Consider the following 16,465-nt stretch of genomic DNA (forward strand, 5'->3'; position numbering starts at 1 on the left):
GGGGATTTGAGGTAACTGGAACCCGGGCCCTGCCACCCCAGCCGGGGGGAGAGAAAAAGCCCCAAACAAAAAAAAAAAAAAAAAAAAAAAAAAAAATGCATTGGCTCATATATAGTTACGCTCTATCCTAAAACTTGAATTTATATAACAATATATTCTTAGGTTACTTCTTAAAGTATAGTCAGACAGGAAACTATATGAAATTCTTATACAAATATAGATCAATGACAGTGAACAGGAATAAAGGCAGACAAAATGAAACTGGTACAGGCGGAAGGTCTGGGAAGTTACTTGGATAAAATAAAGAGAGCATTGTTATATAAAGTACTTTTATTTTATTTTTTTGAGACGGAGTCTCGCTATGTCGCCCAGGCTGGAGTGCAGTGGTCGGATCTCAGTTCACTGCAAGCTCCGCCTTCCGGGTTCACGCCGTTGTCCCGCCTCAGCCTCCGAGTAGCTGGGACTACAGGCGCCCGCCACCACGTGCGGCTGATTTTTTTGTATTTTTAGTAGAGACAGGGTTTCACCATGTTAGCCAGGATGGTCTTGATCTCCTGACCTCGTGATCCACCCGCCTCGGCCTCCCAAAGTGCTGGAATTACAGGCTTGAGCCACCGCGCCCGGCCATAAAGTACTTTTATAAAACTAAAATAAAAAAGACTTCTGTCTACATTTTGCCAACATGGAAGGTTCTCTTTAATCTAAATCATTAAGTTTTTCTGGTCTGAAGATTCAAAACTCCCACTACTCTTCCAGGCAGTGGTTCCACAAACAAAATTTCTTCCAACCAGAGTTTCTGTCAATACATATTTTCCCCTTTTCCTGGAAATTATAAATTATGAAAACAATCTCCCTAATAAATGGAACTGTGGAACTTAAAGTCAGAAGTTACTCTGGCATTTCACTATAGCTTTTTCTAAACTATCTGGCAACTAAATATCAATATATATGTTCAAGTACTTCTTCTAAGGCTTATCAATAAAAATGTTAATATTCAGCCAAAAGCATTCAAAGTTGGTAGTTCCTTTGTATATCTAAGGAGGTGCCTTAAACTTATTTAATACAATATCCATTATTTTCATGACTCAAAGATTAGTAGTTTAAGTTATAATATCTGAAATTCTATCACTTACAAAAAAATTTCCTTCTCTCCCCCAAATAACCTAATATCTAAGTCATAATTTTCCTAAAATGTATCATGAAAACCAGCACCTTATAGCTATACCAATTTGTATTTTCATCAAGTGAACACAAGCGCATCCCATTTTACAAAACAATGTGCCTCATGTACATTAATGTATGTGTCCAACCATACCATGATTCTCTTATATCAAAATGCATTATTTTCTAGTGTTTTCTATACCATTACAAACACATCTTTAAACTACATGAGATCATGAAACACTCAGCTATTCTATAAAGGTAGGTTGTGAGTCTATTTCAACTTGTGAATTTTACCAGAGAACACTGCCTGCTGCTAAGACTGGAACTTTTTCTAATTATTTCTAAAGAGACATTTACAATTCTCTTTCTAAACATTTAAATGTATAACTTCACTGACTTATCTGAAAGCCTTAATAAATATTTTATTTAGTATGTTAAATTCAACAAACTTCAGTTATCTTTTCAATCATTTCCTAATTGTACAACTGGGCTTCAGAATTTACTCTGTAGTAAACTTCAGTTTCTCTTATTTTATAATCATGTTAAAGGAAACATCCTCACATTTGGGTGCTGTGTTTATGTTTTATATACGTATTTCAGCAATGTCACCCAAACAGCTGTTTGAGAATTAGTGAGGAAATGCATTTATGAAGAACCAAGTAGTGTCTCTGTGACAGACCAGAAATACAGGAGAAAAGAAAACAGACGCAAGTAACTGTGGCTCCAAATTTTTTTGTTTTTTAGATGGAGTCTCGCTCTGTTGCCAGGCTGGAGTGCAATGGCGCCATCTTGGCTCACTGCAACCTCTGACGCCTTGGTTCAAGGGATTCTCCTGCCTCACTCAGCTCCCAAGTAGCTGGGATTACAGGCACGCACCACCACGCCCAGCTAATTTTTGTATTTTTAGTAGAGACGGGGTTTCACCATGTTGACCAGGATGGTCTCGATCTCCTGACCTCGTGATCCGCCTGCCTTGGCCTCCCAAAGTGCTGGGATTACAGGCGTGAGGCACCACACCCGGCCAACTGTGGCTCCAATTTTAACACTGTCCCTTCTCTCATTTGTCACGTCAGACAAAGATTACCCCCTTCTCCTAAATCTGTCATGAGGATGCTGTGAGAAATCACTTGGGGAGAGAGCACACTGCAAACACAGAAAGCCTAAAAGGTCTTGAACCATCCATTCTGAACACTGCTGAAGCACAGTGTACAGGAACACGCAGCAACTGTCTCTTCACAAGGTTTTGGCACAATGACTACAAACCAGATTTCCCCAAATCTTAAAGACAAATAAATGTTCCAATAAAAAATGATCAAGCCAGGTGTGGCGGCTCATGCCTGTAATCCCAGCACTTTGGGAGGCTGAGACAGACGAATCGCCTGAGGTCAGCAGTTTGAGACCAGCCTGGCCAACATGGCGAAACCCTGTCTACTAAAAAACACAAAAATTACCTGGACATGGTGGTGCATGCCTGTAATTCCAATTACTCGGGAGGCTGAGGCAGAAGAATAACTTGAACCTGGGAGGCAGAGGTTGCAGTGAGCTGAGATTGTGCCACTGCACTCCAGCCCAGGCAACAGAGTGAGACTGTCTCAAAAACAAACAAACAAAAAAATTAAATAAAATGTTACTTTGCACCCACTTGAGTGTGAAAAGCAGATATTCCAAATGAATTAACATCTCAGAATATAGACACATAAAAGGACTCATGTGATCCTACCACATACTTAACTGTGACATGCCTGCACATTACTGACTATTCTGTGTCTTCGCAGTGCCAGTATATAATCTGTATATATTGTATGTAGAAAGAGATATACATATGTATCATCTAAAATACCTAAGATACATTAGAATTAAAGGTTCTGCTCATATTTAAAATATCGTTGACATTAAAAAAAGAATTCTAAAGTTGTTGTTTTGGCCAAAATATCTGCAAGTAAGTTAAACGTATTCCTACTCAGTATTTGGCAGCAATCATGACTGAGTTTCCTCAAAACAAAAACACCAGAAAACAAAATGACAAAAATGAACACATATGAACTTGTGTTTACAAACACACACACTAATACAATAGCAAAATTCTTGACAAGAATGAAAATGGTTTAGATATAAAATATCAACAGCATAGTATTTTAAAAAATTTTTACAAATATCCCAAAAAGACTATTGTTAAATAAAACTTTAGTTAAAGTATCACACGTGGCCAGGCATGGTGGGTCACGACGGTAATCCCAGCACTTTGGGAGGCCAAGGCAGGTGGATCACGAAGTCAGGAGTTCGAGACCAGCCTGGCCAACATAGTGAAACCCCATCTCTATTAAAAATACAAAAAAATTAGCTAGGCACGGTGGTGCGTGCCTATAATCCCAGCTACTTGGGAGGCTGAGGCAGGAGAATCACTTGAACCCAGGAGGCAGAGATTGCAGTGAGCCCAGATCATGCCACTGCACTCCAGTCTGGGCTACAAAGAGGGACTCAAAAAAAAAAGCATCACATGCAAAGATCTATTTTTTGTCTACAAAAATCCTTTACACTGTCTATAAACCTGAAGAGCAAGCAAACATAAGAATTATGTTTCAATGCTTACGCATCATTTTAAAACATTAATTATAACAATAACTGATTAAAAAAATAAAGTTTCATCTTGGGAAGTCAAGGCAAATATATTAAATCAGACTGTACAGAAAGACCTGATTTGAATCATCAAGAGACTTTCCTGAAGAGTGTTAGCTTTAACCGGGACCCTAGACAAAGAGATAGGGACCACAAGGCAAATGCTGTGGGCAGCGGCACATGACATACAGAGACAGCAAAGCAGCAAGACAGAGCTGTGTTAAGAAAAGCAAGGAGTGACAAAGTCAAGCAAAAAAGACCATCAAAATTACAGAAGCACATTTCCTTGAGCCCAGCACTTTCTCTCTTAGATACCTGCACGTGTATGTAAAAGACTACTCACTGTAGCACGGTTTAGAACAGCAAAGACTAGAAACAGTCCATAGAGCCACTGGGAGGGACTTGGACACAATTGATGATAGAACTAGAAAATGGTCTGAGGAAGCTGTTTGTATACTAGTATGAATCATCTCAAAGGAGGGAAAAACATGATACATCACCAATTACGTTAAAAATTCCATAAACACACACACACACACACTTGCCTGGATATGTACACACAACATCTGAAAGGATACAGAAAACTCTAGTAACTATGGTTGCTTCCAGAAAACAGAATGAATGGCTAGGGAACAGAATAAAACATTCACTGCATATTCTTTTGTTACCTTTTGAATTCTGAACCACATGTTTTTGCCTATTTAAAAAAATACACTTTAAGGTATTTTTATGAAAAGCAAAAGGATAGAAAGAGCTGAACATACTGAGAAATCAAAAGAAGTGTGGTAAGTACATATGTATGTTGGAAAAGGTCAAAACTTCAAGAAAATGTTCCCTGCTAGGTAACTGGCTTTTAGTTTCAGTGGGGAAAAAAGAATAGGCTTAATGATTTCTCTATCCAAAGCTGCTGATTACATTGAGGGTGTGTGTTCTGGGGGTGTGTGTATGTATATATATTTGTGTATTTAATAGATGAAAGTTGTTTCTACTTCTACATGCATGTTTGTATTTCAGAGTCCTCATATTTCATCCCAAAGGATCAAGTTCGCTAGACACTGTCATGTGTTAACCAAGGAAAATGGGCTTTTTAAACCTAAAAAACATTCCTTTGGGATTATAAATGAACATAAATCAAGATTCATGCACTTACACACAGGCATGTTGTAAGAATCTTACCTGCATACCTCATAGAGTAAGAGCTGTAAAAAGCAAGCCCCATCTCCCTGCCTCACACCTGGGCACTGTGCAGTGACCCTGCACTAAAGCTTTGTCCGTGATATAATCTCAAGATCTAGATCCGACCAAGAGAAAAATTGTTCTTTGATTATATAAAAATGGGGAACAATCTCAATTACTGCAGAACTAAGAGCAAGCCCAGCTAAGAATACCAAATTACCCTATTCTCATCAGCCATTAAAGAAACTGAAGAGTTAATGTATATCTGAAATCTTCCCCAGAGACTCCACATGCTAAATTCCTCAGCCTGGTTTCCTTATTCCTTCATCAGCAGGAATATTCCAATATGAAAATTAAACAGCTAAAAACTAAATCATGCTCACAGTTGGGCTACAGAAGCTAGAAAGGACAGAGATGTGGAAAGATGTACAGGAAAAGCAGATTTCTACTGTATAAAATATGATAATGTTTCTAAGCTTTCAAGAATGAGGGACCTTGGTCACCATGGGGATCAGGAAAACAGTATCAAATTAGTTAATGGGACTTGTTCAAGGTATGTGGGCAAATCATTGTCAACACGTCTATTATTCGCCAACTCCACAAACACCTGGACTCCAATTTTGGTTATTACCCTACTAGACGCATAAGCTTTAACAAGTTGCTTCTCCTCTCTGTCTCAGTTTTGTCTCCTCTAAAATGGGGGCAATATTTCCTGCCTTGAGTGGAATTGTATTCTTGCTTGTTTTTTAATGAAGACCAGATATAAAATACCCAGTGGGTGGCACACAGCAGGCATTCAATAAATGGAAACTATTATTACGTAATAATAAAACACAAAGACTAAACCTCTGTCAAGAGTCTACCAGGTGATTATGTTAGAATTTTTTTTATTAGGTCCAGACCTGACTAGTGGTAACTTAACTGTCATTCCTACCTTTCATACTTAAGAGTCAAGATATTCTCAAATTCTTATGTCTTTCCTGAGAGGAGATTTAAATGGTATGATACATAAAAGGAGTTTCTTTCAAAACAAAGACTATGGTTAACTTTAGTTACGTCAGATCCTTAAGGCTAGACTTTTTAGCAAGGCAACAATTTAAAGTCCTTTGAAGTTAATTACCTTTTAAATATATCTCTATATTAACAATACATCTTTTTAGGCAATAGGGCAAGAAAGATCGCTAAGTTTACTACAGCATGGTGTTTTTTTTTTTTTTTTTTTTTTTAAAAAGGAGAAGGGATGTACATTAGGTGCCAAAATTGTAACTAGTAAGAACCATGACTTGCTTTAGAAGGGTAAAACAGGCAGAAGGTGGCCAAGGCTGCTGTCAAACACCTGCAGTGCCTCAAAGCTGCCATCATCCGAATCCCTACAGGGATGACAGGCCTACGAGAAGAGGCAGGAGACTCCTCTGACAGCTAGGTGTACAGCAGAGGTGTATTTTGCTCAAGCGAGGCGAGACAGAAAGCACGGGCACCACAGCAGCTCTCTGGCCACACCGGGATGTGGCACAGCCGCCTTCTAGAGAGTGCGTCCCAGGCCCTTGACAACAGCCTTCCCAGAGCTTCCAAACTCAGCTCCGAACAGTTCATATAATACCACGCACTTCTACTGATCATATTAATTTTTTTAGCTGGAATAACAAGACAGTGTGTGACTGTAATTATTCTACATTGTGAAAGGATTGAGGAAATTTTGTCCAGTATCTTTTCCTAGTGCACATAAGTTATTTATAAGGGCTTTATGTTTATAGCAACAAAATACCCCACCTCTTGTTAAAGACATTTCTACAGTCTATTATTTAAATAAACACATTTATTTAGTCAGATGTATTCGATTTCTACTCTTCTTAAAAAGAAAAAACACCAAACCAGTGTTAAGTATTTAGAATATTTAGAATACAACCACTTCATTAGGAATTATTTCAGGAACAGTATAGACACTAATATTAATGTTTTAAAATACCTTTCTTTAAATAAGACTTACCTAAAGTTTGGCATAATCTTCCAAACAACATAAAATAAGGACTCTGGGCTAAATGCAGTCTGGCTGCCCTGCCATAAAGCACAGAGTGTCTTTCTAAACTCTTCTACCAAAGACCTGCAAAAGAGGAAAGGACAGCGCCCTCAGATTAGTGAGAGGCTACAATTTCAACACAGCGTCCACTCGTCTAAAATGCATCATACATACAAAATGAACACTTAAAAAGGATTTGGTCTTTTCTGAAGAAAGTCTGAAAAATAAGTAAGAGCATCTCAAAAACCCATATAAGTAGCAGTAATTCTGACAAAGCTAATTTGTAACCATATGGTTAACTCTGAGTGTGCCAATGCACTGCCGTATTTCTACACTCTGAGTTAAACCATGCAAGCAAACAATACAGCACTGGGTGAGTTATAGGCCAAATTACTTAAGAATGTACATTTTCAAAATGCAAAACAAACATTCAGCTCTCTTTCTCCCCCTCCTGCCTTGTCCTTCTTGCCACTCACTAGCACCCCCAGACTCCAGCCTGTGTCACAAACCTTCACCACTTGGCTCTCCACCAGTGACCCTCAACTCCAAAAGTCAGATTTTCTCATGACTATTTTTATGTAAACTTCTCCAGTTTCCAGCAAGAATTTTCTGCTGGAGGTCCTCTTGTCACTTTCACCTCTATGTGCACTGACCTGCTCCAGCATCTACTGCTCTCCGTACACCCTCCAATCACCCAATATCCACACTCTTCTTCTCGCATAGGAATAGAACTCTCATTTTTTTTCCTGGGCATATAAACTCTCAAAATAAAAAACTGAGTGTGTCCAAATTCTGGGAAATGTCTTAAAAAGAAGAGTAGTCCTATATTAATCCTTTCCTTCTTCCTGCTAGGGATGGGGACAGAGTTGGGGAGCCCCAGCACCATGGTGGACTATGTGGATGGATAGGGCCTCTGGAGATTGGTGGAACAGAAAGCCAGGAGGAGCCAGATGGCTTTGTCAAACTACCCTGGACAGACAGCCTCTGACTTTTATGTAAGGAAACAAACCATGGATATTTAAGTCACTTAACTCTGGTTTTCTACACCTGTGGCTAAACTGATCCAACTCAACTTCAACTTCCATAGCTGTCAATATAAGCACCATATTTCTGGATACTTGATTGAGATCTCAGAGAATCTCAATATCTTCCTTCTCAACCCTCACGATCACGTAGGACCCTGGAATACAAATCATATTTTTGACTTCCTAGTACTTGAACCCTCTTCCTATGTTGGAGAATCCCCACTTTTAAGAGTTTGCCTCCCACTTCTAAAGCTAAACAGCCAGACACTTGCTTTCTCAGGCTCCCTTGCAGTCAGAGCACAGGTACATAGCCTGGGCTCTGCCCATCCGAAGCAGGAGTTAGTGACACAAAGAAGAAGGGACAGCACCAAATCCTCTCTGGTAGCAGTGGGGGCAAAGAGCACCATCCGGAGTGCAGGGCAGCAGCATGGCCGCGTCTGCCAGCACCCATCTCCAGCAGTGCTGGCAACAGGAACTCTGCTGCTGCGCTGGGCACCAGAGGCAGTGGCGGCCTTACAGGACAGTTCTGTGGGGTGACTGTGACTGCGGTGCTGCTGCCTTGGACTCCAGACCTGATTTTTCACTCACCCATTATGATTAGCTCACCAATATCCCTGCAGTAAATATCTTTTCTGCCTAAATCAGCCAAAGGCAATTTCTGCAGTCTGAAACTCAACCCTGCATGACACAAATATATCAAGTACTACTAATTCTTCTCTTAACTCATACACATGTATTTTTCTGCTGTTTCACTGCTGTCCCCTCTGACCTGATTACTGTAGAGTGCAAAGCCTCCTTGAAAGCAGGCACTTTCAACTCATCCTAGATGCTGCTGTGAAGGAAACTCCCTTCAAACACCACTTGTAGTGATGTCATTTCAGCCCTGCTCCACGCTTGGCTTTCTAGTTTCCCTGCACTGTGACTCTGGCCCTACTGCCCATCATTCTGACATGTTGAGTCCTACTCTCCCTACTCTCCCTCAGCCACCAAGGCAGGACAGTGTCAAATCACAGGATGGTCCTTCAGAATGAGTGAGAATGGGAGTGTGTGGAAGTGGAGGGTCAGACAGAGAAAACATTAAATACATAATGAGTATGAGCCACAGTGCCACAGTCCTTCGGAAAAAAGAGCTGTAAAGTTAAGACACGAAAAATGTGCCCCCTACAATTGTCATAATGATAGATCTTCCGAACCACAAATAACGGAGGTCTACACCAAATGAGGATACAGGATTTGTTCTTAATGAGCACTTGTCCGTTTCTTCCCCCTCTCTGTATCAACCAAAAATTGACTTTATTCCCCCACAACTAATTTGTTGACTACAAATTAGTTTCAGTATCCAAGACAGGATTACCTAACACTGTGAGACAAATCAGTTCACAGGGACTAACGAGATTCATTGTCGCCTACACGTAGAACTGCATTTCACATCCAGATGCCAATTCTCCAATGCCCAAATCTGCAGTCAATAAGCAGAATGCTAAATTTATCCCTCCTGTTATGGTAAATAAAAGAATCCCAACAAGTTTTTTTTTTTTTTTTTTTTTTGAGATGGCATCTCGCTCTGTCACCCAGGCTGGAGTGCAGTGGCGCGATCTCGGCTCACTGCAAGCTCTGCCTCTTGGGTTCAAGCAATTCTCCCGCCTCAGCCTCCCGAGTAGCTGGGACTACAGGCGCCCACCACCACGCCCAGCTAATTTTTGTATATTTAGTAGAGATGGGGTTTCACCATGTTGATCAGGCTAGTCTTGACTGACCTCAAGTGATCCACCCACCTCAGCCTCCCAAAGTGCTGGGATTACAGGTGTGAGCCACCATGCCGGGCCGGAACTCCAACAACTATTAAGACTGCCAGCTAGATACTTAAACACAATTTTTAGAAGATTTTTTTTAAGGCATGTGCCTGTTAGCTCACATAATACAATGGAAACCACCAGTGAGAGTAATTTGTTTTGTAACTCAAAGCCAAAAGGACATATTCTTGCAACTCACACATTGTTATCCCCTTGGCTCCTGGTGTGGTATGTCCGCCTTCCTGCTGTTTTCCCATTCCTTAACTCCACAGCGGGCAGTTCTTTGAAATAACAGCAAAACTGCTCAATGTTACTATTTTAAAAGGAAGGGAAAAATATTTTAAAAAGAAAAGAATAGGACTGTAAAGAAAGTTGATGAAGCCTACATACACATTTTGAAACTGCAATTTTTCAATTGTCTCATTTAAATTGTATTCAATGCAATCTCTTGCATTCAGTTTCTTCATTATGATTCTTCCTTCTAAGAAAATTGTATAGACAGATGACTTTGTAAAAAACAAAAACAAAAAACAAAGAACTGAAAACAAAATCCCTTTTCAAAAAAATCCCCAATTTTCCCTCCAGTTATAGGTAGTCACCATTTCTTTCTTTACAGTTGCTTGTTTCCAGGTATTCAATAATTTCCTCAAATAAAAACAAACCATGAAACTGACCATATTATTTTGATACACTGTACAGAATCATAAGGAGAATTCGGTAGTAAGTATAATTTCCTCTTTGAGCAAGAAGAGGTAAGCTGAGAGGCAGTGCCTTCCAAGAGAGATCAAACATGCCTTCTGCTTCTTATCAGCAGTGTCACCTTGGGAAGATCATTTATTCTGGCCTTTGATGTCTCATTAAAATCTAAAAGTATGTGACTTTCAAAATAATTTATTCTACAAAACTTAGATCAGCCTTGTTGACTATTTTATTTTTACTACTTGTCTCATATTTTGAAGACATCTCATCTTATGACCTTGATTAACCTATTTATGCCTAGTGTTCCATTATTGGAATGCTAAGCTTCTGGGAGTTATTTATATCTTATTGCTCAAGGTCATCACCAAGGTCTGATTTTTCATACAAAAAAATTGCAACCTCTGGCATAAATGGGTTAAGACTCAACTAATGACTGAAATACGCTCTTTGAACAAGGTTCTCTGTAATCCAGGGTTTGCAAACTGTGGCCCACAGGCCAAATCTAGCCCTCCACCACGCAGCTCTTAAAGCGAGTTTTACATTTTTAAAGTGTTGTTCTATTTAATTAATTAATTTATTTATTTTGAAGGCAGAGTCTCACTTTGTCACCCAGGCTGGAGTGTAGTGGCACCATCTTGGCTCACTGCAACCTCCACCTCCTGGGTTCAAGTGATTCTCCTGCCTCAGCCTCCCAAGTAGCTGGGACTAGAGGCACACGCCACCACGCCCAGCTAATTTTTGTATTTTTAGTAGAGACGGGGTTTCACTATGTTGGCCAGGCTGGTCTAGAACTCCTGACTTCAGGTGATCTGCCTGCCTCAGCCTCCAAAAGTGCTGGGATTACAGGCATGAGCCACTGCATCCGGGCCTAAAGTGTTGTTTTAATAAAGGGCAGGGTGGTGGGGGAATATGTGAGAGAGACTGTAGCCTGAAATACTAAAATGTTTACTATCAGGCCTTTCACAGAAAAAGTTTGCGGATCTCAGTTCCAGCCTATTCAAGAAGCAACCCGAAATAACTGCAAACAACTATTCACTGTCGGACACTGCTGTTAAGTACGTTAGACAAATTACATTATTTAATCCTCCCAACTACCCCATGAGGTAGGAACTACTGTCCCCACTTTTACTGATGAGGAAACAAAGGCACAGGAAATTAAGGTACCTTGCCCCAAACTATATGACTAGAGTTAGTGGCAGACAAGATAGGAAGCCAGAGCCGTTGCTCTTAACCTTCAATGTCAGACGCTTAAGCTCTGACTGCAGCTTTACCTGAGTGACTGAAGGATGGCGTTCATGAAACACGTGTTCCCCAAATTCCGAAGGCCTGTGGCACAAATGGCAGTGGTGCTTCCCTGTAAGTGGTGCAAGAAGAGGCCATCAGCAATGCCAAGGGAAGGCCAACTGTTTTAAACATCAAAGCTAAGGCAAGGCCTCTGAAACTCTAGCACCAAGCCAATCTGGAATTGGTCCTTTTCTGTCCAATGAATATTTGAAACAAACTAGTCTCTGTATAAATGTCTGGATATTTTTAGAAGGCTGTTTCTGATCCTGGGGTTGTTTAAATGGAAGTATCTTATTGAAAGCTTATGAGGAAATCACCATTAATGAGTACCATGGAGTACACAATGCAAAAACCAGGAAATCCTTAAAATAACATTTAAGACTTAATGCCTTTTTAAGATTCTATAAAAACTAAGAGAAATGGAAAAATATAAATATATATGCCCCAAGTATTTTTGTCCCCAAACTTTTAACTCTAAGCCATATATAAATGACCAATACGCATTTTCTTAACAATGGGATATTAATCTTAAAAAGCTGCCTGAGGCCAGGCACCTCACCCCTGTGATCCATCACTTTGGGAGGCTGAGGTGGGCGGATCATCTGAGGTCAGAAGTTCAAGACTGGCGTGGCCAACATGGGGAAACTGTCTCTACTAAAAATACAAAAAGGCCGGGTGTGGTGGCTCATGCCTGTAATCCTAGCACTGTGGGAGGCTGAGGTGGGTGGACTGCCTGAGCTCAGGAGTTCGAGACCAGCCTGGGCAACACGGTGAAACTCTGTCTCTACTAAAATAGAAAAAATTAGCCGGGCGTGGCGTGCACCCATAATCCCAGCTACTCGGGAGGTTGAGGCAGGAGAATTGCTTGAACCCAGGAGGCTGAGGTTGCAATGAGCCAAGATCACGCCACTGCACTCTAGCCTGGGTGACAGAGTGAGACTCCGTCTCAAAAAAGAATATATAAAAATAAAAATACAAAAATTAGTCAGGCGCGGTGGTGTGCACCTGTAGTCCCACCTACTTGGGAGGCAGAGGCTGTGGCAGGAGAATCACTTGAACCTGGGAGGCAGAGGTTCCAGTGAGCCAAGAATGCGCCACTGTACTCCAGCCTGCGCTACAGAGCAGGACTCTGTCTCAAAAAAAGGAAAAGCTGCCTGAACCTAAAGACTTAGTCTTAAAAACGAAGGCTGGGTTTTCTGATGAGTAAGCAGTGTGAGCAGGTATTAAGAGTGAACTGTTTTCTAGGGCAGAGGAGCACAGCAGTAATGCTGATGGGAAGAAGGTGCTGACAGATGGACTCACTGGGGTCACAGCAATAATCGACAGTACAAGTGGCAAACATTGTGTAAAATATTCCAAATCCAAGACACACATTTATAAGAAAGTCTGTAACAGGTAACTTTACATGTTAGAGTTGTAACAAAACAGTGATTAAATCTCAACTAACTCTTATATTTGAATAAATTTTAATTACTTACATTTACTTTTAATAACTTGCTGTTTAGTGTTGAGTTTTCCAAAAGTTTTCTTTTCCTATGCCTGTCAGCTGTGAAAGCTGAGCTATTAAAACACAAACAGATAGTGAAAAAGTTATTAATATATGCATGCTACACCACAGGTCAAAGAATAAACTCCAGCTGCCCTCAAAACCTAGGGCATGGAGACCTCCCTGACTGCTTCGTCAGGCCCACTGGGGCCCACATGTATTTGAAGTTAACTGAGGAACTCTACTTCCTTGGAAATCCCCACTGCTCCTCCAGCAGAGGTGGGCTGGATGCTGCTCCTGGCAAAGCTGGCCAGAAGATGCAGCCCGTGGGACACTCCCCGCCACCACTCCCACTGTCTGACCCACTGCGAAGCTTCACAGAGCAGAAGGCTCATTCCTCACAACAAAAGGAAAACCCTGGTCTGACACGACTGTTCTGAAATTTAACAGTAAGTCTCCATATGCTATTTCTTTCTTAATTTCGATATAAAGATGTCATGTTTTGCTCATTTGTCTTAACAGATGAGGATATGATCTGAGTTTGAGGAATGATAAATAAGTTACAGGAATATAGGCACATGTACATTCATTAGATGCAGCTACGCGCCAAAGGACATTCCAAAACACATCAGTGCAGAAATTCTGAATTAAAATCACTCAAAATTTTTCTTGATGTAAGAAATATTTTGCTTAAAATTTATTAGAAAGTTATTTCTATTTTCAAAAGGTCACTTTAAAATTTTTATATCTCAGGCAAATTAATCTAAAGGAAGTAAAAGTTATGGTTAAACAACAGACTTTTAAGGCTGCCAATTCTTTCCCACCTTCTAAAAGTACCAAGTTAATCCAAAGTAAATACATAATTATTTTTTCTTACAGAATTTCCACATGAATTATGTCTTTGAAACATGAGAACTAGTGACAGTTGCTTCAAACCTCAAAATATTCTTCAGAACTGTATGTTTCTCTCTCACAGTACTGGTAACTGCAAGATGAAGAGACCAATTCTATACGCTATAGTGTTCAATTATTCCTTCACAAATTCTGTGAAGTGGCGAAGGTAAACCACAAGCATAGTATATATGCTCTTTATGACAATGCCTAAGAGTTCATTTTCAGTTGTAACCTATATCAATAAGGCATTTCACCTTTTAAAAATGTAAGTTATTACATTTTATCCTCAATGACTCTCAAAATGCAGAATCTTCTAGATCCATGCTATCTAATATAGTAGCCACTCACTCCATGTGGCTATTTAAATTAATTAAACTTGAAGTTTAAAATTCAGTGTCTGAGTTGCACTAGCCACTTTCCAAGTATGGCTAGTGTTACCATATTAGAGTGGATAGAGAACACTTCTGTCGCTGCAGAAAGTTCTGCTGGACAGTGCTGCTCCACAGGGCATGTGGAATAGTCAAAAGTTAAGTAAAACACAAATATGATCGTAGTTTCTAAATTCCACTACAGATTAAACCAATGTTTGCAAAACATAAAAATGAATCTAGGTAAGGTTTTTCAACATAGGAAATGGACTGTAAGGTAGACTTTTCACTGGGGCCAAGCAGACGTGTAGACAGGTGGTCTGTGACACGCTTCATCTGATGAAGTGGTCAATGGAAATAAAAGATTTCCTAACTGTAAAAATGCATGCAGGTTCCCAAATGCCCTCTTTTCCCTGTGACTTAGTTCTGATTAATTTATTTCAGACTGAGAGGGTAGTCTTTACCTAGAGAAAACCATAAGTGGCAGAAAAAATATTCTGGTAGCCACCTACTTCTATAACAAATAACCAAGTTACTAAGACCTTTACAATGACACCACCACACCAAAGAGTGATACTACACATACATTCCTTCAGGAATCTCAGACTTCATGTTTATTGTGAACAATTTCAGAGAAAATTAAATATTTTGGATCTGTGTGTATCTGTCTCTAATCCTAGATAGGGCTCATCAAATCAGAAGAGAAGCACTCTGAAAAAGAGCCAAAAGACGACAAACCAAAAAGTACTTAAACCTAAAGTATTTTAATTGGTTTAAAGAAATCATTATTCTTCCAGTATCGGCTTTATAATCTAGTTAGTCAATGAGACATACATGTCTGGTTTTAACAAACACTACGCAGTATTGCCCTCAAAGAAGTTAGGTTATTTCCTTTCAGTATGCAATTTTGAAACATTCTATGGGCTTTACACTTAAGTTTGCTAAGGCATTCCTGCTTTGTGCATGTTTTCACAATACCTTCTACACACCAACTGCCAAAATAAATTAGATGGCACTTAATGATTTGGTGTGATGTACACAGATTTCACTTGAGTCAGCAGTCATTCCACAGCCATACTTCTATGCACTGTAGCTTCAAAGGCATGGCTAGCTGGGTTTCTGTTTATTGCTTCAATCTCGGGTCCAGTGAGTTTTCTCTAACTAAGCTATTTGACTATACCAAGAAACGTCTGTTCACATATAAATAGTTTCATTTCTTTGTGATGACAAAGTATTCATAGCTCCTTGTTAATGTCAAGTGATAGTTAACTGCCCCTAACAAGCAAGAAAAAGAAACTAGGATCCTGTGCTACTGCACAGATGCAAAGTGGACAGTATGTTCATTAAAAATAATTTCCCTTAAAAATGATGCATAAATCATAGTGCTTCCTAGTAGACCTCACAATACATTTGACAAGGGTTTTCTATTATCAAAAGTAACTCTATGATGATTTCACACCTTTTTCTGCCCTTTCCTTGTACCCTCAAAATTTCCCTTGCAAATAAATTGAGTAGCTTATAAATTGTTGGGTAATAATTTTAAAACAGGTTCTTGGGAACTTAGATATGGTTTATGACAAATATTAAATAAAAGAAATGCAGAGCTATGACCACTAACTATGGGCCAAGTTTTAGATATCCAAAGCCAAGGTTTATTTTATCAACATTTCAATCATATTACAACATGAAGTTATAAAACTCATAGACAAAATCCCCACTCAAAAATTCTAAAAACTACTTCAACACTATTCTTAGACCCTTCTTTTTCCAAAGGCCTATTACTTACTTTTCCAAGTTCTGTAAGTGTTCTCTGACTTTCTGTACCAGTCCCAGCTTGGTGTCATTGACCACAAAATCATCACAGCGATAACTGCAAGGAAAATATTAATCAATGTGTGTAAAGAGCTTGAGGAAACCACAGTAATGAAATCACTAAAAGGCCT

At 39.7% G+C, this 16,465-nt stretch overlaps 1 protein-coding gene across 5 annotated transcripts in view; it reads right to left on the bottom strand.

Annotated features, from left to right (window-relative positions):
• Nucleotides 1-16,465, bottom strand: part of USP3 (ubiquitin specific peptidase 3) — a 91,905-nt gene that overhangs the window by 26,041 nt on the left and 49,399 nt on the right. For all 5 annotated transcript variants that reach the window (XM_023185274.3, XM_023185275.3, XM_023185276.3 and 2 more), the window contains 5 exons: nt 16,309-16,392; nt 13,253-13,334; nt 11,762-11,844; nt 9,991-10,104; nt 6,944-7,057 (listed from right to left, as the gene is read on the bottom strand). In XM_023185274.3, the coding sequence (XP_023041042.1) occupies nt 6,944-7,057; nt 9,991-10,104; nt 11,762-11,844; nt 13,253-13,334; nt 16,309-16,392 (477 nt within the window). The remainder of the gene's footprint in view (nt 1-6,943; nt 7,058-9,990; nt 10,105-11,761; nt 11,845-13,252; nt 13,335-16,308; nt 16,393-16,465) is intronic.

The sequence above is a fragment of the Piliocolobus tephrosceles genome, chromosome 6 (genome assembly GCF_002776525.5).
Source record: "Piliocolobus tephrosceles isolate RC106 chromosome 6, ASM277652v3, whole genome shotgun sequence".
Taxonomy (NCBI): Eukaryota; Metazoa; Chordata; class Mammalia; order Primates; family Cercopithecidae; genus Piliocolobus; species Piliocolobus tephrosceles.